The 26,245-nt window shown below is 38.3% G+C and overlaps 2 protein-coding genes across 4 annotated transcripts in view; one reads left to right on the forward strand and one right to left on the reverse strand.

Moving 5' to 3' along the window:
- Nucleotides 1-467: 467 nt before the first annotated feature.
- Nucleotides 468-5,847, forward strand: LOC141759553 (uncharacterized). Its single transcript, XM_074621709.1, has 2 exons — nt 468-771; nt 2,275-5,847. Exons 1-2 carry the CDS (start codon nt 745-747, stop codon nt 3,454-3,456), a joined length of 1,209 nt encoding a protein of 402 aa, XP_074477810.1. The 5' UTR covers nt 468-744; the 3' UTR covers nt 3,457-5,847.
- A 2,432-nt stretch (nt 5,848-8,279) lies between these two features.
- Nucleotides 8,280-26,245, reverse strand: part of rps6ka3b (ribosomal protein S6 kinase, polypeptide 3b) — a 57,398-nt gene continuing 39,432 nt past the window's right edge. For 2 of the 3 annotated variants that reach the window (XM_074621703.1, XM_074621706.1), the window contains 20 exons: nt 25,529-25,645; nt 24,990-25,071; nt 22,401-22,481; nt 22,176-22,255; nt 21,194-21,300; nt 20,983-21,020; nt 20,554-20,696; nt 19,485-19,555; nt 18,954-19,042; nt 17,521-17,585; nt 17,321-17,423; nt 17,067-17,176; nt 16,002-16,127; nt 15,829-15,918; nt 14,800-14,958; nt 14,229-14,390; nt 13,776-13,852; nt 13,544-13,661; nt 13,135-13,275; nt 8,280-12,505 (listed from right to left, as the gene is read on the reverse strand). In XM_074621703.1, the coding sequence (XP_074477804.1) occupies nt 12,383-12,505; nt 13,135-13,275; nt 13,544-13,661; nt 13,776-13,852; nt 14,229-14,390; nt 14,800-14,958; nt 15,829-15,918; nt 16,002-16,127; nt 17,067-17,176; nt 17,321-17,423; nt 17,521-17,585; nt 18,954-19,042; nt 19,485-19,555; nt 20,554-20,696; nt 20,983-21,020; nt 21,194-21,300; nt 22,176-22,255; nt 22,401-22,481; nt 24,990-25,071; nt 25,529-25,645 (2,082 nt within the window). In that variant the 3' untranslated portion in view covers nt 8,280-12,382. The remainder of the gene's footprint in view (nt 12,506-13,134; nt 13,276-13,543; nt 13,662-13,775; nt 13,853-14,228; nt 14,391-14,799; nt 14,959-15,828; nt 15,919-16,001; nt 16,128-17,066; nt 17,177-17,320; nt 17,424-17,520; nt 17,586-18,953; nt 19,043-19,484; nt 19,556-20,553; nt 20,697-20,982; nt 21,021-21,193; nt 21,301-22,175; nt 22,256-22,400; nt 22,482-24,989; nt 25,072-25,528; nt 25,646-26,245) is intronic. The other variant, XM_074621704.1, reaches the window with a different exon arrangement.

Here is a 26,245-nt window from a genome sequence, read left to right on the forward strand (position 1 = left end):
TGGTCTTGTTTGAATTTCATTTTCTTATATATATATATATATATGTACTGTATATACTGAGTATATATATCATATTTATCATATCATATCATATTTATACAGAACTAACAAAAGGCCTATTTAACATACAAATTTGATAACAATTTTTTTTTCAAATATTTTATTATTTTCATTCTTTAAAAGTCACCAGAGTACAGTCTCTGAAACTATTTTTTCTATTTTTCCCCCACTTTGGTTTAAGTCTCAAGGATGGCAAGAACGCCAGTAAATATGTTATCAAATACATGTAGTGGAGTAAAAAGTACAATATTTGCCTCTAAACTGTAGTGGATTTGAAGTATAAAGTAGCTTAAAATGGGAGTAAAATACCTCATAATTGTAGTTAGGTACAGTAAATGTGAACAGTGTTATTCCAGTATTTACCCAGTGTGAGTGTAGTGCTGTACTCCTCCTCGCCACCAGGAGGCGGTGGTCGCTCCGCGGCGCTGTTGATCTGCTGTTGATGTGTTTAATGATCCCAGAGAGAAGAAGCATGGAGCAGAGCTGCTGATCTCGACCTCTCCTCCTGCAGCCAGTAAACCTGCACGATCTCCTCTTTATCTACATCTAGACATACCTCTACACTCCCTGTGTTCACCGGTAGATAGCCAAGCGGTGTAAAGTTAAAGAATAAACTCATTTAAAGCTGTAAACTGTTAGTCTCGTTAGCTTCCTTGTTGCTAAGCTAGCTGGTCTGTTCTCAACATGTCTGACTTCAGCAGCTGGATCCTGGTGAGTTCACATGCTTTCACACATTATTCACTCTCTTTCACACATTAAACCAGTGTTTCCATTCTCCCTGGACCTAAACCTGAGTATTAGACGAGGTAGGCTTGTTATAACAGGAGGTTTTACCATGTTAGCACAAAGATCAGGTACTTTTACTGGAGTCTTTTGTTTACATGCTACTCTACTACATCTCTTTTCCATTTTAAGATACTTTATACTTCAAATTTACTACATTTTGGAGTCAAATATTGTACTTTTTACTCAACTACATGTATTTGATAACTAATTTACTAGTTACTTTGCAGATTCAGATTATTTAATCAAATAAAATCAATTTAATTTACATTTACTGTAATGTACAATTTTGAGGTATTTTACTCGAGTATTTCCATTTTAAGATACTTTATACTTCAAATTTACATTTTGGAGGCAAATATTGTACTTACTTTGTACTCCACTACATGTATTTGATAATTTCTTTTATTAGTTACTTTGCAGATTCAGATTAATTATACAAAATATAATCAACTAATTTACATCTACACATTGTAGTTACTGTACTTAACTACAATTTTTGAGGTATTTTACTCGAGTATTTCCATTTTAAGATACTTTATACTTCAAATCCACTACATTGGAGGCAAATATTGTACTTTTTACTCCACTACATGTATTTGATTACTTATTTCCTAGTTACTTTGTAGATTAAGATTATTAATACAAAATATAATCAACTATTATGATGTATTATTACACTTCTAAATAACATTACAGGTAAATGGAAATAAATCCATGAATAAAAATAAAAAAACAATAATTTTCTGAGTTTTATAATTTCATGAAAAACACCAAAGAAAACAGTTCACAATTTATTTTCCAAAATAATGTGACTTAACACAGATGGAGATACAAGTTAAAGTAATGTTGCTTGTAAATCGTAACCCCCAAAACACATTTATTTATTATATATATTATATATTCATTTATAGAATTCAAAAGTTACTAACAACTTAAAATGTAGCATAAAGACATTTCTTCATCCATTTTCTGTATTTTATAATACAAAACACAACAGCTGTGTATCATGGGAAACATATAGGGCTGCAACAAACAATTATTTTTATTTTTCTCAATCAGTAAATTAGTTATTTGGTATGAAAAATATCAGAAAATAGTGAAAAATGCTGATCACAATTTCCCAAAGTCCAAATAGTCGCCTTCAAATGGCTCGTTCCAAAACCAAAATATATTCAGTTTATCGTCATAGAAGAAAAACACACGGGAACATTTGCCCTATTTGTGTAAACTTGATGATTAAATTATTAATTATCAACAAAATAGTTGCCAATTAATTTTCTGTGGATCAACTTATCATTTCAACTCTTTATAAATACCTTTGGCCTCTAAAGGCGTTTTAAAACAATGATGTTTCACACCATAATAATGTTTATTCTGTTGAATCTGGTGCCTGGAAACATCAAAACAATCTGTTTTTCTCGTGTTTAGCCGGCGGTTAAAGGTGGGCCTGCAGGAAAAGCGACGTCGTCCTCGGTCGTGTCAGGAAACAGGAGCTGGGACGGCGCCGGCGCAGGCGGGATGGACCAGATAAGAGTGGTGAGAATAGACGACACACACATCGCATCGGAGGAGGAGGAGCAGTCTCATGTCGGGGGGAAGGTTAAAGGCGCCGCAGAATGCTACGAGGTGGAGGAGGTCATTGGCGAGGAAGATGAAGACGGCGTTTATGTCATCGAGTATTCAAATCCAGAAGAGGAGGGAGCGAGCTACCAGTTCACGATGGCCGTGGACCGATCGGTGCCGGCCAAAAGGCCGAAGGTCAAACATCCCGGGATGAGAGAGAACGCCAGAGCGCCTTTACCGGTGATGTCCAAACTGAACACACCGCCGAGGCCGAGAATCAACGAGAAGCAGCGGAGGAAGCCGATGGGAGTAGAGGAGGTGAAGAGGGAGGCGGTTGTGAGCAATAAGCATGTGTTGGAGCTCGGCGAGGACTACAGCTACGTGATGGCGACGAACTCAAACTCAGGTAAAGAGCTGATGTGCAAGCTTTGCCCGCCGCCCGGCAGGTTCTTCAAGAGAGCCGCCGGTTTGGCCGTGCATTTGAAACACATGCACTTCCTGGAGGCGAACAAGACGTTCTTCTGCACGACGTGCCGGCAGTCGGTTCGCACTCAGATCGAGCTGGACGCCCACACGAAACGCCACGCCAACCAGGGCGCCGTGTTCACCTGCCTCCTCTGCTCGGCGGAGACGGAAAACAAAGCGGAGAAGCCGGGCTACAGAGGGTCGAAGCTGGGTCTGAAGAAACACCTGCAGAAGGAGCACCCGGGCCTCGTCCCTCGCTGCAACGTCTGTAACAAAGGCTTCACGTCGCTCTCGTCATACCTGGCCGATCAGTTCAGGCACGTCGGTGTGTCGCCCTACTACTGCGCCCTGTGTCAGATCTATGAAATGACCGAGCGCGGTCTGAGTGTTCACAACAAGAACCACGACAAGAGGAAGAAGAAGCAGCAGCTGCTGCAGGAGTCCGCTGGAATCCAGCTGCCGACTCTCGGAGTCCCCGACAACACCTCCAGCGCTGCCAACGCCGATAACGCCTCCACGGCCTCCAACGCCGCCAACGCTGCCACAGACGACAACTCTGCCACAGACGACTCCGACTTCTGACGCGCTTCGTTTCCTTCCCGTCAGTGTTTTTAGACTAAAGCAGCAGCTCAGTGACCTCCTCTTTGTCAGACTGGTCTGACGTTTATACATCTTTGACGGGTCTGAACTGAACTTTGTTTTTTTTATTTCATAATTTTCTTCAAGTTGTTGGTAACTTGAAGCAAATTGGTGGCGTCTTCTACCGTTAAGCCTCATCGGTGTCACGTGTGGAGGAAATACAGTTTCTGTCTCGCTGGGAATTGAAGGAAAATCATTTTTTTCCCCAAACCTGGGTCTTTTTTCAGCTTCATTTTAAGGAATAGTTTGACATTATGGGATCTACGTTTATTCGCCTTCTTGCTGAGAGACAGAAGAGAAGATCAGTTCCACCCTCTGATACCTACTGTCATTATGTTGTTGATTAATAAAATAAAATTCCCGTTACAGTCTTCAAATGTTTTGTATTGTTCGACAAACAGTCCAAAACACAAAGATATTCCGTTTAGAATGATATTAAACAGCTAAATTAAAGCTGGAACCAGATGTTTTGGTGTTTTTTGGTTGATAAATGACGATGAATTGATTATCAAAATAGTTGCTGAATAATGTTTTTCCAATTAATACTCTAATGTAAATAAGACTCAGGTTGTTAAAGCAGCCAGTAGTTCTTCTTCATTGGTGTTTGAGTCGGTGCATGTGTGTAAATACTGTATATTCTGTATTACTCCAGAGTTATTCCAGCTACAGTAGAAGACAGAGATCATTTAAAGTGATGTTTACATGCAGGCAGCAGCTGCTTTAAAGTCTGATTTTCAAAACATTTTACACAAATCCTTCCCGTCTGCCTCCTCTCTTCTGTTCTGGACTGAACCGCTGCAGGTTTTTCTTCTAACAGACTGGAAAGAAAATGATGATTACGTATTACCAGCCTCCATAATGTTCACATGATGCTGCTTTTGTGTTTTAGGCATAAACATTTTTTTACTTTGGGAGGGTAATCCATCACAGTGAACATGTAGTCTTCTGTATTGTAATTTTGTTTAATCAAAGTTAGATGATTTTGGCCATAAATCAAGAATTCATATACTAATGAGTATGTCTATCAGGATAAAATGACGTGACGACCTTTTGGATCTGGTTTTTAGTTTATATTTAAAGCAATATAACTCATGAATTTAATTATTTTCTGCAAAACCTTTCAAATCTCCAAAGTTTGAAGCTTATTATCATCATCAGGACATGTTCACTTAAAACAACCTGAAAGATTTTCTAATTAGTCTCAGTTTCAAATGCAGAGACACAAATCATTGTGATGGATTAACTATCTCATAGAAATTAAATGAAACAGCAAAGTTGATGGGATTTGTAGTAAATTGGATAGAAAATAAAATAAGTGTATGATCCAGGTGATTGGATCCTAAAGATATCTGCATGTAAACATCACATCTTTACAGAAACTCTAAAATTCAGTTTTTTCTTGAGATCGTTGAAACTGTTCTGGAGCTTCATTGAAGACCATGTGATGTGATCGAAAGCTCCAGAGCAGAACTGCTACTAAACTGGTGAAATTATTTTGTCAGATACTGAAATTTAATGTTTAAAACAAGATGTAGAAAACTAACTTAGAAAAGATTTAGAATGATAATTCAGCTCAACAGGAAAGTATTATCTACATTTATCATGTTTAAAGATTATTTAAGTTGTTTATGAAGTAAAAATACCAAAAGTTTGACTTCATAAATTAACCCCCAAAAGTAACAGATTAAATTTTGAATGATTTTTTTAGTAGGAGGTCAAAGTGTTCAGTATTTTACAAGAAAGACACAAAAATAAACAAAACAAAATGTATATTTTTCTTTGTTATCTTTTATTTTATTAGATTAGATTTTAATTTGGGCTCTATTCAGGGTCCCAGCTGCAGATTTGGACCCTCATTGATGATGTGTTGAATGACATTTTCACTCAAACCTGTGTCATATTTACAGTTAAATACAGTTTAAATTTAAATGTGAAACCACGTTTAAGCTCAAAATGTTGATTTAAAAAAAAAAATACTGTTGATGGTTTGACATGTTTATGGATTAAAACTTTAATTTTTGCAATCAGTGGGATAAAAAACTTTTTTTATTTTAGAGTTAGTAAAACAAAGAATAAAACAACTTTGAGAATGAAACAAAAAAAAGGTGCTAAAAATCACCAAAATATCAACTAAGAACTGCAACAATCTGCTTTTATTAAACATTTAGAAATTAGTTTTTTTTAAATTTTGGAAAATGAAAATAATGTCTGGATAAAATCTTTGTAATGTGTATTGTTTGTTTTTTATTCTTTGCTGTAGTGATTTAATTTTGCAACATTATCCTTGTGTCTTTTTTTTAATTTTCTGACATCATTAAAGGGAAATACCACTAACTGTTTTTAGCATTGTGTTATTTTATTCACCATGAAACACTCCAGTCTGTCAGTGAGTTTTCATTTGTCAGTATGTAGGTGTGATATCAAAAACTGTTAATATAATATATAAATACTAATATAATATATGAATACTGACTCATGCAGAGTTTTTTGGACTCAATAAATACATACATTTAATAATGAATAAATAAATCTAAAAATAAATAGAAAAAATAAATGCAAGAAATAAATACATTCAGAAGTTAATATAAATAAATAGGAAAATTGTCAGTATCTACACAGGGTATCAAAAAACTTGATATATAAATACTATTATAATATATAAATACTGAGGTCTGACTCATGCAGGTGTTTTTCGACTAAATAAATACAGACATTTAATAATGAATAAATAAATCTAAAAAAATAATAAAGAAAAATTGCTAGAAATAAATACATACATTTATTAATGAATAAATAAATCTAAAAAAATGAGAAGAAGTTAATAGAAATAAGTTAATATAAAGTTTTTTTTGGACTAAATAAATAAATATAAAAAATGAATTAAAAAAATGAATGCAAGAAATAAATACATTTAAAAGTTAATATAAATAAATAAGAATTAAATAAAATAGTAGATAGGGGGATTTATACAAAAGGTAAATAAATTAAAATAGAAATATCAATTCATGTCATATTTGATCAATTATCTTTAATATTATTGGTACATTTATTGAGTCATTTATTTTTTATTCTGGCAGGTTCTGTCCTCTGTAGGCTTCTAGTTCTACTGTTTGATAAGGAAACTGCAGAAATGTATTAAAAAAGTTGAATATAAATTTTAAGACAGCTGCTCATTTTTTTTATGTCCTTATGCTAAAATCATTTTAATTTCTTCCCTCATCAATCTCAACACCTCATAATGACACATTTTAGAAAAAGAAGAACCTGAATAGAGAGGTGAAGTCCCGTCCCGTCCGGTGGACCAACATGGGACATTATTTTGGAAAAAATATGAACAGTAGTCAACGGAGAGAGACAAATATTCACACATACAGTATGATGTTTGTACATTTAAAAGATAATTTTGCATAAAGTCCTCAGACCTTTAACTCATTTGAAGCCCCTCTGGAAGAGATTACAGCCTCCAGTCTTCTTGGGTTTGTCCCCCTGGATTTGGGGATTTTCTTCTCTGCTGTTCTTCGATTGGGTTCAAGTCTGGACCCTGGTCCCCCCAGCCAGTCCCTGAGCTCTGCAGGTAGCTCCTGGGTTTCTGCTCTCATGTATGACCTCATATATACACGCAGGTGTGTGTGTGCTTCTCCTAATCAGGTCCAATCAGTTGAATGGACCACAGCTGGACTCCAGTCAGGGTGTAGAAACATCTCAAACTGGAGCCACCTGGGTCTGAATACTTAATGTGTTTTAATACAACACGACGGACTCCGTGAAGAGGAACCGCTGGTCGTGTCAAGACGGGAGCCCGTAAACTGTGAATTCTGATCCCAACAACTTGGGGATTTTTATTTTTTTATTCTTCTATTCATTTATGTTGGTATTTATTTTTATTTTTTTCGTTGTGATTTATTATCACTATTTACTTTGTTTCTCTTTATTTTTATTTTATTTATTTATTTTCTCTATTTATTTTTTATTATTTTTTTATTTAATGAATAATAATTTAATGAATATTAATATAATAATTTTATTATTATTCCTATTCTATTTTTTTATTCTTTTATTTCGACTTTCTAACTTTATCTCTCATTTTTGTATTATTTTTATTCATCAAAAAACGTGCGTTTTGCAGCCCAAGCTAATGAAAACACAACAATTCTTAGTTTCAGGTGATTTATACACTAATGAAAACATAGTTATTATAATATTATATTATATTTCTGCTAATAGATCCCCTGAAATGTTTCACACTGGTCCTGTAATTTATTTTATCATAAAGCTGCAACAAAACTAAATGTGGAAGTATAATTGTGAGGTTTAATTTAAATCTTTAGTTTACAGATTTAGATTATTAATACAAAATACAATCAACTACTAAATGATGAAACATTATTATAGATCAAGCTACCTAGCAGTATATAATGTAATTAAAATACTCTCCGCCTTTACCAGCTGCAACATTACAGTGATGAACACATTAATGCATCAATAATTATAATATAATATATTATTCTGCATAACGAGTATTTAATTTTGGTACTTAAAGTATATTTTGATGTTACTACTTTTACTATAGAGAGAGTTTGAATGCAGGACTTTTAGAGTACTTCTTCCACCACTTTATATTAATGTGTGGTGAAGTTTTGTCCAAAAAAACAACAATAAAAACTTAATTAATTCAAACGACTGGAGGAAAGAGAGTTTTTTTTTGTAATGTTGGTGAATTAACTCTTTATAACCATAAAGTGTTCAATGAGAGTCGGCATGCGTCATTAGCTGATTATCCTTTTTATTATTTTTAATAGAAAGTCCAACTCTCACTGCAGGTACAAAAACAGAGAGCTGGCGTAGCAGCAGGGCTGAATGCTGACAGGATCAGATAGAAGAGGAAGAGGAAGAGGAGGAAGAAGATGGAGAGAGAAGAAGAAGAAAGCTATTCCCCAGTTCATAATTACAGGAAAAAAAAAAAAATCCTTTTACATTCCTTTATCCCAGAGCTGTACATGGATAATATTTCATATTATATATATATATATATATAAAACAAAGAAAATCTCAGAGCAGTAAAAGTAGTATCCCTTTATGTTGACGGACAGGAAGCAGTTTTTCAATCATTCACACAGACGGTACAGTATTTCTGGAGGACGCAGGAGAGAGATTTAGTTCTGGTTTAGTGCTCGCTGATTGTCTTCAGGTGAGAGGAGCGGAGGCACGCCACGGGTACGGCTTCATTCGAATTACTTCTTCAGATTCACATCGTTTTAAAGTTTGTAATTAAAGGGCCAGTTCACCCAAAACTTTATTTTACAGGTCAATCATTTTAAATAATAAAAGTTACGCAGAGAGAAGTCTGTCATTTGGTTTCAGCTGAAGGGAAAAAGAAGTGTTGGAGTTAATTAATCAGCTGTGAAATGTGTCAACAGGCAAAAACACAACTCAACGTAAATGGAAAATAAAGTTTAGAATAATTAATTCATATTTACTTGCTTTTAGGGCCGTCAAACTTAACGCCACTAATTTCTCTAACTTTTCTATAACGCTTAATGCTCCAAATTTGAGCTAAATTTTGGGGTCCCTTGACCTCTGACCTCAAGATATGTGAGTGAAAATGTGTTTTACGGGTACCCACGAGTCTCCCCTTTGTCATGGTTTTGTTGTTAATTGATTTCCAATAATAAATATATACATACATTTGCATAAAGCAGCATATTTGTCCACTCCCATGTTGATAATAAGAGTATTAAATACTTCTCCCTTTAAGGTACATTGGAAGACATTAAGTAGTCAGAGAGGGTCTAATGAAAGACACCGTTGCATTATGGGGAACGTAGTATCCAGTGTTTTAGGAGCATATTTGGGACTAAAAAGTCAGGATGCCCAAACTTCCATCAATATAAATCAGTGTTAAGAGGAGAAATATTGGTGAACTAACCCTTTAATTTCTCCACTGATGAACCTCCATGATGGCGTACGCACCGTTTTATTGAAGCCTGAATACAGGATGGGATGTTTTTAAATGTACTCAGGTGTATCGGAACAACTCTACCCAGGTGAGTGTGTTTGTCTTTCCGCTACAGTTTAAAGTTTAAAGGGTTTTGTGCATGTGGTAGGTAGTGAAGTTTGACGTTATTACTGTTTTTAAAACTAAATGTTTATATCAAGCGACAAGAGACAAACTCTTGTGCATGTCTGCTAAACGCCTCCTCGCGTCCTGCTCGTCACTCACACCTGTGTGCTTATCTGATTCTACTGTATGTACATCTCTCTCCTCCTCCGGGACACATTATATATATATAAAAATGCATTGTCTTGATTCATAGAAACCTGAGTTGCTCGTACATGTATATATATTTACAGTTCAGCTCCCCGTCTGCTGCAGAGACGGATCAGTCGGCTCGTACAGAAGAAGGTCACATCCGGGTTCAAGTCTTCTTGTTTGTGGAAGCTCGCTCGCCTCTTGGGTCGCCTGCTTTCCAGGTAAAACGAGGACGCTGTCGGCCTTTAAATGGGATCCCTCAAGAAATGTGTGCCCACGTTCTCTTTGTGCAAATGTCACCTTGTCTCTTCCAGTTAAAGCCGCTTCCATAGCCTTAAACATTTAAATTTACTGACGCGTTTTAAAGCTGCACAAGGCACAAAAAAATACACCAAAAATTGTGTTTTTCCGGGCCTGAAAGATGATTTAAAGTCTCAATGAGAGAGGTGGAAAGTTACTAAATACCAGTTTGAAGTACTTGTACTTGTACTTAAAGAACCATTTCTGCTACTTCTACTTAATTTTATAGGGATCGGACTCAGATAGCTGGTGACACATCGGGTCGATCTATTCAATTCAATTCTATGTTTATATACTATATATATTATAAACTGGAGTTTTAATTCCTGTTTAATTTTGACCGATTGGTTGATGCATTAAAAAGGTTTACACTTGATATAATAATATGATATATCTGTATTTCCTGTTCATTTTGAAGATTTGTTTTACCAAGTTGCTGGACTACGATATATTATATTAATAATAAATAACAACTGTTTTACGTTTTAAGTTAGGAAAGCAACGTTTAAGTGAAGCCTGACACATAAAAGAAGACGGTATCAGGACCGAAAGAGTTGGATCGGTGCATAATTTACTTGTGGTAATTTATTAAACCTTCAGGGCGAAGCGGCTCTCGGTACATTATGTCTTACTTAGTGTACTTTTAGTGAAGTAAAACTTTAAATGCTGGACTTTCACTTGTAGCAGAGTATTTCTACACTGTGGTATTGCTACCTTTACTTTATAGTAAAAGCTCGGAGTACTTTTTCCACCTCTGTATTTTTTGCATAAATTAGTTTCAGCTCACAGGAGACGACACCGGTGAGAACACAGAATGCTGTGAGGGCCGGATTAGAGAGTAAAAGAGAGAAATTCAACCGTCTTGTTGCCACCAGAGGGCGCCACAAACTGCATAAAGAGTTGCCTTGTGCAGCTTTAAAACCAGAATAAAGGCTGTTTTGTTTTTGTTCATCTACTGTATGAGCTCAGATTGTAATTTTCTGACTTGAGTTTCAGCGAGAGACAAATTACTTAATCAGTCGTTCTTTCAAACTTCAGGTGGAAATATTTGTATATCACAGGAAGCTCAAGGTCCAGACACACCAAGCTGACGGTCGGCCGTCGGTGAGCGTCTGTCGGTCTAGTTTTTGTGGTGTGTCCCGCTCCGTCCGCTCTAGTCTGCCCGTGTCGGAGGATTCAGCATGTTGAATCAGCGCATGTCGGTGGGAGAAATCCCTCTGATTGGCTGTTCGGCTTAAACGAATCAGTGCACGAGAAGAAAGAAAACAAGCCAACGAGTAAAGTCATCTGATCTGATCGTTCCAACACACAGATATTTTCACAGCGATATGAACATCTGGAATGAAGCTAAGTGTTGAGAGAAACGCTGCTTTGTTTCATGTACGTATCATAACAACGGCTTGTATCTCCGCCGTCCTCGGTCTTCCTATTTCCCTTTTTGAATGACGAAAACGTACGTAGAACGTACGTGCTAACTGGTCGTCGGCTGTCGTCTTTGTGGGGTGTTCAAATGCAACTTGTCGGCGAAGACGACGTGAGGTGACGCAACAGTCGGCCTTCATCACCGCGAGTTCTTTGATGTCGGCTTGGTGTGTCTGGGCCTTTAAGGGCGAGTCTTCTCGTTATAGAACCCCCTGACTCACTCAGTCTTATCCCTCAAGTTTATGTAAAACCTGTCAGGACAAAAGGATGATTTCAAACCACATTTTGAGGCCGAAGCTGCTCTGAACACCGACACCGATTCACACCTTCTGTCCTTCTCTGCAGACGCCGTGATGTCAGAGGCTACTTGAGGTTTAAATACCGGATCTACAGCTACGCAGAACCATGACGACAGTATAATAACGATGATCCTAGCTCTTTAAATGCATACATTAGATTACCTTGTTCCTATGATCCCCCGCTTGATGTAAATAAATACAGTACTTTTATTTTCCTGACGCGCGTTCCGCCTCGGTCTCCGGGTCTGCCAGGCGGCGGCGGTGGCGGAGGCGGCGCTGATTGTCCGAAGCAAAGACAGGAACAGGTTTTCAGTACAGCGCAGTCCGGCTGTCGATCAGTGATGCTGAAGCTGAGAGCCAATCAGAAGAGTCCGTTAAGGTGCAGGACAGAGGGCGGGAATGGATGGCAGGGCGGGGCGGGGCGGTGGTTTCTCTGTTCCTATTTGGCGTTAGCGATTCTTGGATCCATCAGTAGTCTGTCCCCCCCACCGGACCGGACCAGATAGAGGAGGAGGAGGAGGATGAGGAGGAGGAAGGGGGTCCGGCGGAGGTCAGATCGAGGTCAGAGTTGAGGAGAGGAGGTGAAGGAGGTTAAAGGTCACAGAGCGGTGGAGGTGATCTTCTTCATCCCCCTCCGCTGGGCCAGAGTGGAGCAGCCCACCGGCTCCAGGACCGGGGGGACGTTCCTGTTGAGGGCCGAGTAGGTGGCCGCCATCGCACCCTGGAGGGACGACACAAAACAAACTATTGATCCATTCAGCAATTATTCATTTACACCAATTTATTTTATAAAACAATCAATTTGAACATGTCTTTTGCTGACTCATGTGTGTTGCACAAAAAACTGACATGTCCATTTTCAAAGGTGTCCCTTGACCTCTGGCCTCCAGATATGTGAATACATGAGGAATCTCAAATTAATCTTCAGGTTTCCGGCTTTCAGATGATGTACACCACTTCTATGTGACATCTACTGTTGACCTGCTATCTACCCTAAAGACCTCCTGTCTTTGACAAGAGAAGAACTGACTTTGTTAATGTCCAAAAGAGCAACACTCAGGATGTATAAACCGCTCTGAAGTGTCTCTAAAAGGTTTCTATTGTTTGAGACGAAGCACAAATTGTTCCTCTTCATCTGCACAAACACTTCACACTTTCTTTCATTATGAAATCATTTTTATTTGCACGGAGATTTGATTCCTGGTGTGAACTGGCTTTTAGTCAGCAGCATGCAAATGTGTTGTTTTATAATAATCTGATTCATATGTTAATAAGTGTGTATAAGTGTGCAGGCGAGATGAAAGGTCAGAGAGAGACGGTTCTGTGTGTGTGTGTGTGTGTTTGTGTCACCTTGACCAGGTGTGGTGCGTCCTGTCTGTTGAGGGTGTATTTGGGCAGCTGGTCTCGGTGCGTCACCCAGGGGTGTCGGAGGACCTGACCTGCCGTCAGCCGGCGGTGAGGGTCGACGTGCAGCATCTTGGACACCAGGTCCTGAGGAGGGAGGGGGTCAGAGGTCACACATGATGAGCTCAATCATCCTCTGAGGAGCGTGCAGTATTACAAAATTGTAATGTCTTGATTTGAATATAGAAAGTGACATAAAAACCTAAAAAAATAATAATAATAATAATGCACTTTCAAGACGAAAGAGAAAATGCAGCAGGTTTCACCGTCACCTCCGAACACATCAGTATCTATATTTAAATGGTTTGTTTTTACGCTTCTTTTTGTGTTTGCTGTTGTACGTCAGTGTCCTCACCTTAGCCTCAGCAGAGACAGAGTTCCAGTATCCTCCAGTGAGGGAGAACTTCCCGCTGCCGATACGAGCCAAAATCTCCTCCGGCGTGTCCTCCGGACCGTTAGCGAAGGGAGTGAACCTGGAGACGACGGGAGAGACGAGGATGAGATGGAGAAAGTGTTCATATTTAGATACGTGACAGATTATTTTAACCGTAATACTTTAAAAGTAACGTAAACTAAAGTGTGTTTACCCTGTTAGCATTGTGTAGAGCAGGACTCCAAGACTCCAGATGTCACAGGCTGCATCATAACCCTGCTTCTTCAACACCTGCCAGAAACACAGAAAAACTTCAGTTTCATGTGAACAAACTGTGCTTCGGATCATATTTATATATATATAAAAACATCTGTTCTCACACTGCTGTAATAAAGAGCTTCAACGCCTTCTGAATGATGTAGTTTATAGCTTTCATGCGTATATTATTGGTATGTTTCCCCACAAAGATCATTCAGTTTAATTTGATCTTTAATTCACTGGAGTTTGGTTTAGGCTTATTTTTATTTAGTTAAATAGAACAGAAAAGAGACAGAAAACACTAAAATAACACTTTCAAGGTTAGAAAATAAAATAGGCAAACACTGAAACACAAAGAGGAGTGAAAAGAGATAAAGACGGAGACGTTGTTAAAGACGCCGTACTGTACCTCGGGAGCGACAAAGTTGGCGGTGTAACACGGCGTCATGAGCAGCCCGTTCTCTGCTCTCAGCTGTTTGGCGAAACCAAAGTCGCAGATCCTGATGGACTCGGCGTTCCCGCTCTCGTCCACGTAGAGGATGTTACTGGGCTTCAGGTCTCTGTGCACCACCTGCAAGCACGACGGGACAGGAGAGGTAGAGTCAGGTGTTTAAGGTCAGAAAACAAGAGGAAGAGACATAAAGCAAGAAGACACATGTCAATACAATCGAATTCCACAAAGAAGAAACATGTACATTTGCTTGTGATTTTGTGTACATAAAAGCATCGAACATTAATATCTTGAGTAAGTAAGTAAGAACATAAGAACATAAGTAAGAAAGAAAGTCAGTAAGAATGGAAGTAAGTATTTATCAAACTAAATTTACTACATACTTGTTCTCTTCAAAAACACCAACATTTTATTTGTCCATCATTTCTCCCTTCCCCTAAAAATCCTCTTTCACTTGAAAACCCACTGAATTCAGTAAAGACTAAACCATAAGCACTAACTATTGTGAGCTGTGAGAACTGAAACGTACCCCCTGGACATGCAGGTACTCCACCGTCTTGGTGATGGTGTAGAGCACGGCGCTGGCTTCTCGCTCAGAGAAGAACTTCTGTCGGAGGATTTTGTCCAGCAGCTCGCCCCCTTTCATCAGCTCCGTCACCAAGAACACCGAGCGGCCGTCGTCGTACACCTACGACACGCAAACAACACGACCAGCAACGCTTCAGTCACTCTATTGTTCTGTGGAGTCATTTAATCACTCAGTTTACTCACTCAGACCGGTCCACATGTCACAGCTTCAGACCTGAGAATGTTGGATATCAGTTCCATCAAATAATAATATTCATTTATTATGTTTATTATTATTATTATTATTATTATTATTATTATATAATAATAGTAATAGTAATAGTAATAGTAATAATAATAATAATAATAATAATAATAATAATAATAATAATAAATTCCAGCTTCTTAAATATTTATTTTTGTTGGTCTCCTTTTAAGTATATTTTAAATTATACTATTATAAGAATTCAATATTCTTTAACATGTTATATAGTCTGAACGGCAGATGAATCGATAATGAATATAATCATTAGCTGCAGTCCTAGACGTGTGTATAATATATATTTAAGATAATATACATTTTATTTAAGTGTCGCAGCAGCAAAAAGGAAGAACAACAGAATTGAACTAGAAAACTATGTACATAATTAATATATCAAACAAGCACTTCATTTATAATGTTAGGAGCTGAATCATCTCTGTAACAGATAACAGATATATTTGTCTTTAGCTACTGGAAGTGATTCAAGTGACGGCATTTTCGCCCAGCAGCAAGACGATATTTTTAACTCCAATAATTAAAAGTGAGTCATGAAACCATTCACATTTTTTCTCCACCAGCTAAACGGCCAAATTCAGGTTAACCGGAGTGGTAAGAAAATGACCCAGAGTGAGTCACTCAACAGGAGTTGATTTTTTAGAGTAAAATAGCTGCTCTGAGAGTGGGTTTTATTTCCTTTAATGACATCATAGAACGTTTAATGTGACTCACGTCCTTGAGGGTGATGATGTTGGGATGTTGTCCGTATCTCAGCAGGATCTCCACCTCCTCCGTCGGGTCCCTCTTGGCCTTGTTGATGATCTGTAACAGCGAAACAAACATTGTTTACAGCGTAAGGAAAAAGCTGAACGTACAGTAGACGTTGTGCTGACGTCGTGTTTTACCTTGACTGCGTACTCCATGCCGGTTCCTTTGTGTATGCCGCGCTTACAGATGGAGTAGGACCCGACGCCGATGTCCTCTTTGATCTCGTAGGCGTCTGAGAACTGGGACGTGCTTCTGTGGAGCTGCTGCACGCAAAGACACAAACGCCAATACAAATATTACTAATAATAATCATTCATTAAAAGGGTTAAGACGGTCCAGGATGCATCCCTTTTTTCTGAGATATAAACCAGGTTTACAACAAGAAGTTCCTGGTAAGTTTAGTCCCGGGAACTACTTTATATATTTGTTATTTATTGGTTATTTATTTGTGCTTTAGAAGGAAGCCGCTGTGAAACAATCAGACATTTTTTCCCTCATTCACAGCAACTTAATTTACACAGGAACTTAACGAAATGAGTTCCTCAAAAGGGTTCCTAGTTCTGGGGGAAAGTTCCTGTACTTTCAGAAAGTACTACCCCTCAACCAGAGTCTTCTTGGGGTTAAAAAGGCCCTAGAACTTAATTTAGACCCTGGTTCCTGCAGTTGAAACGCAATGAGCTCCTCAAAAGGTTCCTAGTTCCTGTACTTTCAGAAAGTACTACCTCTCGACCAGGGACATTTGGGGGGTAAAATATCCCCAGAACTTAATTTAGACCCAGACCCTGACTTGTGTCCCAGCAGCAGGGATCAATCTCTCTGATCCACCTGAGCCATCTAAAGGCTCTTTCAGCAGCATCAGACCTCCTAATGGCCACTTAGTCCTCGCTCGTCCTTGAAGCCTTTTTATAAAGCCTTTATAAATGTGTGCATTTTCGAATGCAGGACTTTTACTTGTAGTGGAGTATTTTCACAGTGTGGTTTTAGTACTTTAATTAGTAAAGTGAAGCACATTCGTTCAGCCTAACTGACTCAAACATTTAAGGTACATTCTGTTCTTTCTGTATTTATATGTGTACACATGGATACAGAACACGTCAGTAAAGATTTTTGATGATTTCTTTACAGCTAACTGAGGTTTCACTCTATATATCAGATTATTTTTGCCTCTGCGATGCATTAAATGATCATGTATATGTTTGTACCTGTACAATAGTGCTGGGTAGTGGTTGTGTGTCCTCTTCTGTTATGGCCACAAAACTGAATCCTCTGAACAGCTGATGGGCGTTGGCACTGGGAGGAACCCCCGGAGAGTCTGAGACACAAAACACAGACAGCTGTTGAACCTCACCGCTCAACAAAGAACATCAGATCGTATTCAGGATGTAGTTCAGCTCGGTGGTGTGCGACGGAGAGGAGGAAGAGGAGGAAGAGGAGGAAGAGGAGTGACAGTCTGTACCTCTGGGTGTTTTAGCTGTGAACTCTGGATCGAAATAGAAAGTGTCGTCAGGTCGTCCTGAAGCCGGTTTGAAGGGAGGGGGGATCTCTCTGCGGAAGAGTTTCTACATGGAAGAGGAAATGTTGGACACACAGTCAAAAACAAATCTCTCATCTCGTTGAGCATATTACTAATAAAGTTTATTAAATGGAGACACTGACGTTCCAGTCGATGGTGCTGAAGAAGTGATGCCTCTTGATCTCCTCCACACTGTCTGGTCCAGCTCCTGCAAACAAACATCAGCTGTCAGTCCACCGCTTCATCAAAACAAACAAACAGGAGGAAATAGAGCATTTGTTGGGGACTATTTTCAGCGGTGGATTAATCCACATTTGGAGTATTTGTGGCAGCAGGACGGTGTATGTGGGATTGAGTCTAAATAAACTACAGTGTTTGTGTTCATGTGTTCATGGTGATGAAGGAACATGACGGCCAGTGACGCATTGATGTGTTTTAATGGCACAGAGGAGGAAGAAGAGATCTAACACACAATACTTGTTAGTAGATACATTCACTGGCGCCTGGGGAGCAAACGTGTGTTTTTTAGCATCCCCACTTTTTGATAATATTTGCTATTTTTAAACATTGGAGCTAGTTTGGATCAGGAATAGTTATATATCACCAGTTTTTATGCTTATATCTGGAACAAACTCACAGAAAACTGTCAACAGCTGCAACTCTCAGCTCTTTTAAATCAGTTCTGTTTACCGCTACCTTATATGAAATATTTTCTTACACTGCACTGTAACTTTTATTCTTGTATTTTATACCTGTCTTATTCTATTTAGCTTGTTTTTTCTTATTTTCTTGGATTTTGAATGTCTGTTCTGCTTCTACTTCTACTTACTTTACAGATTACAGTTCATCCCCTTCCTTTCCAGTAATAAACATGCATCTCCAGATGTGTTGATGTTGAATGTTTGTGATAAACTGAAGTGTTTCTTTATGTGTTGAGAAAACCCTCCTCCTAAATGAGTAAGGAGTAAATATTTAATTTACTTGGGAAACAAATGGACCCAGTCTTTGTACTTGTTGTTCTGAAAGCTTCCTGTAACCGCCACAAGAGACCCAGCAGGCTTTAATGTTTGGTAGCTGAAAGGGTTATTTTGAGAGTGTGGAAATCTGCCTCTCCTCGTTGTTTTTAGAAGTGGCTCAATGATTATTGAGTCCTGTCTCTATTTGGAGATTAGGTCCTCGTCATCTGACTCATACTGTAGATTTGTAAACATTTGGGGTCCATTTATTGATTTTATGAGGAAGCAAAGGGATTCGGCTGAAGAGTTCATTTGCAAAAACAAACAAAAGCCATTTGCAAAAACGAATAAACCAACACCAGTTTGATTGATATTCCCTTGAGTGCACAATAAAAAATTTAGGAAAATAAATAAAAACAGAGATGTCTGCTTTTGGAAAAGAACCGTTCGTATGTTGATTTATGCGCCTCTCTTGAGTGTGTATTCATGTGCAGTTTATTTGAACTACCTGGACATTTGGACAAACTGGAGGTGCAGCATATCTGCAGCATGCATGCATTTTTTAAAATTGTTTGTATATACTTGTTCTGAAAGTTTAAAATCAAATGAAAAGGTTTTACCTAATCTGTTGGAAGGGTTGCGTTTGAAAAGGTTCCTGAGGAGACTCTGAGCTTCTGAACTCAGAAACTGTGGCATTCCCAGCTTGGCCCTGCGGACACAAAGACACACAGAGAGCGTTGATATAAAAAGTAGAAATCAAGAATAACTGCCGCTGATTTTCAGCTGTCCATATTGTATATCCAAGTATGTGAAAGACTAGACGTCAGTGTGCTACACAGGAAACACAGTCAGCGCTCTGCAGAGAGTCGACTCAGCGTTTTTCATTGAGAGTGAAAAAGAGACGACGGGTTAATATTTCCTCTGAATTCTTTTATTATTTTTTTATTCCCTCGCTTCTCCTCCCACCTAATCTTTGCCGTTATAACACATGAGTCCATCCTCTTCATCCTCCTCTTCCTCCTCCTGAGTGCTGCACTTTATCTGCTCTAATATAAACCCTGTGGAGGGAGGAGGGGAGTCTCCTCTCGGATGTACAGTAAGCTGTAATAGAAGCCGTTAGGTGGTGGATACGACAGTATAAAGTGTCTTACTTGAGGATCATGGTCATCGTCTCTTTCCGGTCTTTTCCTTGAAACGGCAGCGTTCCCGTCAGCATCTCGAACTGAGAGAAACAACAACAACAACAACAAACACGTCCACGGTCAAAGCTCTGTACTTCTTCCAACAACCACTACTGCAACTGCTTAGAAGGAAAATGTATTTCTTGTTGCAAGCTTTGTAACGTGTTAATTTTACAGTTTTTTGTTGTTATTCTCAGGGTATACATGTAACAATTATACCTTTCCTTTTGGAAAAAGTATGGTATTGTTAATCTTCTATTTTATTCTTTGCTGTTTTGTTTTTTTACTTTAAACTGTATTTCATTTTTTTCTTTATTGACTTGTTTTTTTAATTTTTATAAAAAAAAAATTTGCTGTTTTTTTTATATATTATATATTTGTTATATAATTATAATTGTTGTCTATTTGTGTGAAATATATGCACAATTCAATAAAAAATATTGGAAAAGAAGAAATAACAATATTTAATTTTTTATTATTACATTATTACATATATATATTTGTATTATCAATTTATTTTATATATATTTTTTTGTATTATTATTATCCCTTTTTTATTTTTTGATACAATTTTTCTTTATTGAATTTTGCATATATTTGACTCAAATATATATATATTTTGACTTAAATATCCAATAATAATTAAACAATTAACCAAAACAAAAAATTGACGCTCAAAGAACTGAAAAGTTGTGTCATATATATATATATATATATATTATAAACTTGCTTAGGTATGTAGTTAGCTAAATGTTTTCCACAATACTCTCTCTTAAAAAAGAAAATTCAGAGACGATTCAACAAGAGCTTATTAAATATTTTAGGAACTACAGTAGAGTACTACAGTATGTTTCTTTAAACAACATTACAGTGTTACACCAGTCGCTGCTCTGCTGGGATTGGAGGACTGTTGGGATAATCAGAGCAATAAGATTAATTTGTAATCGGATTATTTGAGTTTATTAGTAAATGGAGATTGAACCGTCAGCTCTGAACACAACCAGCAGCATAACCACAACCACGAGCAGCGTCCTCTCACCATGAGCACGCCGTACGACCACCAGTCGGCGCTGTGCGTGTGTCCTCGCCTGTTCACCACCTCGGGAGCCATGTACTCCACCGTCCCACAGAAGGAGTACGCCTTATTCTCGTGGTCTATCGACTCCTTGCTGAGGCCAAAGTCTGAACGCAAACAAAGAAATCAGGAGGTGATAAAGGAGTTATCAGAGATTACAGCAGCGTCAGGTAGCAGGAAGAGTAAACATCAGCGGTTAGAACGAGTACATCTACTTGAGGTACTTGATTTTCTCCCTTACTGTAGGAACATTTTCAATGCAGGACTTTTACTTGTAGCATAGTATTTGTAGAGTGTGGTATTAGTAATTTACGGGCAAAAATACAGCTGAAATGAGCGGTAAGAGCTCAGATAAAGTAGTCCAACACTCAGAGTAGGTGTAATATTACGCACCGGTCAGCTTGATGTGTCCCTCCTCATCCAGCAGGATGCTGAAATAACAGAAATAAAAGCTTTTTATGTATTCTGAAGGAAATGTCTGCAGGCAAACATTTATAATGCAGCATGACTGTGTGTGTGTGTGTGTGTGTGTGTGTGTGCGTGTGTGTGTGTGTGTGTGTGTGTGTGTATGTGTGTGTGTCTGTGTTTGTGTGTGTGTGCCTACTTCTCTGGCTTCAGGTCTCTGTAAATGATGCCGAGGCCGTGGAGGTGATCGAGAGCCAGCGCGAGCTCCGCCAGGTAGAACTTCACGTCCTCCTCTGTGAACATCACCTGCAACACACCAACCGACCGACATTCAGTATTTACTACATTCATGCTCTTGTCTTTTTAGTCATCATGGTGGTCAATGGTGGAAAATTACATTTTAAATACAAAAACAAGGTGACAAACTTCATGAAGATGAGCTCCGCCATCTTTGTGGTAACTTGAATGTGCATTAAGTGGACGGATTGTAGCTTGAAAATATGAGAAAGTAAAAAGTCCTGCAGCTTCTGCAGCGGACGGCATGCCAATTAATTGCTTTGACAAAAGCCTTTTAAAGACACAATGAGATTTTAATTAATTGTTCTGATATCTTGGTACCGTATATGCCATAAAGTGCACCTTTATACACTGTTTTTTACTGTATTGCACCTTTATACAAGCCTTTAATACTTTTTTGTTTTCCTCTTTTCCCATTTTACTAAATTAAATTTGGGACTATTTATTCATATCTTGCACTGTAACTGCAGTCTCCTGTTTTATCTTTTTTTATCTTTAATTTTATTTGATTCCTATCCTATTTGAATGTGTCTTTTTATATGTAAAGCACTTTGAATTGCCTTGTTGTTGACACACAGATAAACCTGCCTGCCCTCTATAAGTCTGTGGTTGTAAATTGAAAGTATGTTCTCACTATGAGAACGCACACACAGCCATTTGTGTGAGTATTATGTACCGGAGAAGGGCTGTGTTTATAATTCAATGAAATTAGAGTAGAAAATCTAATTTCCCGTGAGAGATAATAAATTCCTGATTAACATCAATTGCTTTATATGTTCCATGAGGATTTCTTTTGACTGTTGACTGTTTTTCATGTAAATAATGTAAATCTTAAAAGGCCTCTCCTCGTGTATAAACCAGATCACTTGTTGAAGAGGATTTACCTCCTTGGAGAGACGGGTGAAAAGATCCCCTCCTCTGAGGAAGTCCAGGATCAGGTAGAGCTTCCCCTCCGTCTGAAACGCTGAGGGAGGAAACAAAGTGAGATAAGATCTGAGAAGTTTCCACCGCCAGGCCTGTTGCCTGCTAAAAGAGGAATAAATGAGCTCTGATTGGCCGGTGCAGCGCTGGTGACTCATCTCTGCACGGCCTGTTATTGGTTGACTCACCATAGTGCAGTTTGACGATGAAGGGATGGTTGACCTCCACCAGGATGTCTCTCTCCATCTTTGTCCTGACCCGGTCACGCACTGGAAACACACAGAGAGAGAGAGAGAGAGAGAGAGAGAGAGAGAGAGAGAGTGGAAAAACACATAAATCACCAGATAAAATAAAACAGACTCCTTTATTATGTTTTTCTATTTTGGCTGGAGAGATTCCCAGATGAGTAACTGAACCACGAAGAGAGAGGAAGAAAATCAGCAACAAATACTGAGCCAGAGAGGACAGACAGAAACAAACACAATAAAAGGAGCATGTTGTATTTTCTCCACCACCAGATGGAGTTTGACTTTGAGCTGAACATCCTCCTCTCTCCCTACACCTCTTCAGCTCTTTGCGTCTCTGTCTGATCTCATGTTAAAGTGTGAAATTCCATATTGGGAGGAAAAAAAACACCACTTGTGAACAATTTAACTACCTGAAAAGAACAGATGACTTCATCCACAAAAACTATATTTGAGAGCAAAAGACCTTCAGCTGACTTCTGAACTTTTAGGGTGCTGCAAGTAGAATTTAACAAACAAAACAAAACATGCGTCCTAAGTGATCCGAACACAAGTGGACAGCTCTAAGGACGTCTGTTCGCACACTAGAATGCGTCTCTAGTGACCACTTGTGATCCGATCTCACTTCCCCGCTCCATATGTAAATAAACATGTAGTAAACACACGGCTACTACAGAAGACGTTGTGACGTAACATTACAGGAATGTCAGTAGTAATATCCTACATATTCATGAAATCTAGTACATTTTATTAACATCAAAATAAAAAGTTATTGTACCGGCCGACATAACACACAGTAGAGCACAGAAGCCGTTTCCATGCTTGGAAACAGACAAGCACTCGCGTCTGCCTTTTTTCTGAATTTTTTTGGAAATTTTTCAGATTTTATTTCAGATATTTTTCGGATTTTGAACGGACATTTTTTAACTTTTTTTTTTGGACATCTTTCGGATTTTTTTCGGACTATTTCGGACATTTTTTGTGTATTTTTCGTACATATTTTTAGACATTTTTCAGACCGTTTTTGGAATTTTTCGGCCTTTTTTGGACATATTTTCACACGTTTTTCAGCCCTTTTCCTGACATTTTTGGCAATTTTTGGCCTTTTCACGGACATTTTTACAGATATTTTTTTAAATATTTTACAGTCAATTTTCGAACATGTTTTTCGGTTTGTTTTCGGATATGTTTTCGGACATTTTTCAGGCATATTTTTGGACCATTTTTTTTAAACATTTTTCGTGTATTTTTCCTACATATTTTTGGCAATTTTTGGCCTTTTTATCGGCCTGTTTTCTAACATTTTTACAGATATTTTTCAGACATTTTTCGTAAATCTTTTTGGAATTTTTTTCCAACATTTATAAGCCTTTTTCCAAACATATTTCAGAATTCTTTCAGACATTTTTCTGATTTTTTCCGTCTGTCTGTCTATTCACATGAAGAGCGCAGTGACTACTAGCGGATCCCAGCGGGATGTCAGTAGAGTAGGCGGTCCTTAATGTGGCCCAGGACACATTAACTACACACTGCTAAAAGAATGTGGCCACATGTGGCCCAGACCACCTCTGAATGTGGTCTGAAAGATCCGATCTCAATGCGTCCTCAATGCGTCTTGAGTGCGTTCACACCTGTACTTAGAGCTGTCCACCTGTGATCTGATCACTGAGGACGCATTTTAATACCAGGTCTGAACAGGGCCTGTGACTTAATCTGCAAAAAAACAAGAACTCAAGTAAAAATCGCAAACTTCTGTCTCGAAGTAATGTCTAATAGAGTATTTCTGCATGAATTTCTGCTCTCAACAGTCAATTTAACTTCTAATACATATCTCAATGTAGATTATTTATAATAATGGTTGGATTTAGAAGACATTAAGGCATAATTAGAGGTCAGATAGGTCGTGGGGGATATTTACAGAGCTCTACCTGGTAGCCCAACACAGATGACGGTGAACAGGAAACCTTCAGAGATACAATGTCCTTGTTTTTCTACAGTTTATGGGTTAATCTTCACTTATGGTAGATATCAGGTTTGAGGAGCCACTTCGGCTTGGTTCATCCTGTATCATGTCATCATTAGATCAAGTGATTGATTGGTAATCGATGATCTCTGCAGTGCCTTTTGTTACAGGATGCGTGATGAAGGTTAAAAGACCTACATCTGAATATGAGTACTGAGTAAGAGGGGAATTTTCATCCTTGATTTGTTAACATTAATTCTTCACTCAATTTAAAACATTTTTTTTACTTTTATTTTTTACTGTTTACTTACTTATTATATTTTTAGTGTTTACTTTCTTATTTATGTACATCTTGTTTTGTTTTTTAACTGATTTCTCTTGTTTGTACTGTCCCCCTTTTCTGCTGTAAACCTGCAACATTTCCCCACTGTGGGACTAATAAAAGATTACCTTATCTTATCTTATCTTATCTCATCTAACTTGTGTACATTGACTAAACTGGACTGAAAGAAGAAGAAGAAGAAGAAGAAGAAGAACAAGAAGATCTTCATGTCAAAGACAGTTTGTACCTTTCAGTGTAGCTTTCTTCAGGACTTTCATGGCGTACAGCTGACCGGCGTCTGGCCCCGTGACCTTCCTCACCAGAAACACCTAAAAAACACACAAAACAATCAATTTAAAATCAATCACTGATGTCTTTATTCATGTAATATAAGTGTGTGTGAAGAGTGTAATGTACTTTGTGGATGCTCAGTGGTGTCTCTGAGTATTAACGGGTGTATCAGAGAATGTGTGTGTGTGTTTGAGTTTGTTTTTCTAGGTCACACTTATGTGGATTAACATAAACATAAACACAAACACACACAAGGAGCCGAAAGCTGCAGGCTAATGTTCATTCATAAAGTCGATGATACTGAGCGGGCGAGCGTGGAGGGCCCTCAGACCTGCCGTCTCCACAGCAACGGGCTCTCAAAAACACCCGCACAAGGGAAACATTACGGGGAATTGAGTGGAAATGAAACCCACGTTTACTCACACACTAAAGGCCCACTCACACACAAGCACTGACAGCATATATATATATAAATATATATAAAAGCACACACACCTTGCCGAAGGAGCCTTGTCCCAGGACTTTACGTAGCTCGAACTGTCGCGGGTCGGCCCTCTCTGATCCCTCCTTCACAAGATGAGTGATGTTGATCTCCTTCATGGGCACGTCATCCTGTAACACACAACAACAACAACAGTGTCGTGATCATTATTACGGCCTGAAATTCACATTCTGGTGGATTAATACACACTTTAATTTCTTGATAACGTTCAATTCTTACTGGTGACCCCTCAGAGGTGTCCAAGACCTCCTGGTTGTCAATATCTGAACCCATCGGCTATCAGTCTGATGACGATTTAGCCTCTGGGGGCAACAGTTTGTGCGTTTCAAATCACCAATAAATGGAGACATTAAATGGAGATTTTTTTAGCCTCAATAGACCAGAATGCATTGCAGGCACAAGACTCCAGTAACGGAAGTCTTAATGTATTTCTAATCTATTAACAATAGGCTCGTTCGAGATGAGCTGCGCCTCGCCTGGAAAGTAGACGAGATCAGGTGGCAGCAGCAGCAGCAGGGGGCGGAGAGAAAAAGCTACGTTCATGTCGGACAGTTTCCAGCTGTTTCGAGCAGAAAAGAATTCACAGGAAGTCACAGAAAAAGTCACTTCCTGTTAGATCTGATCTGTAGGCCACTTGTAGTTTTCAGACCACGTTGGGATTTATTTATGTTTGTTTGTAATTATCTGTGGAAATGTGCGTGTGTCTGGCA

This window comes from Sebastes fasciatus, chromosome 21 (genome assembly GCF_043250625.1).
Source record: "Sebastes fasciatus isolate fSebFas1 chromosome 21, fSebFas1.pri, whole genome shotgun sequence".
Classification (NCBI taxonomy): Eukaryota; Metazoa; Chordata; class Actinopteri; order Perciformes; family Sebastidae; genus Sebastes; species Sebastes fasciatus.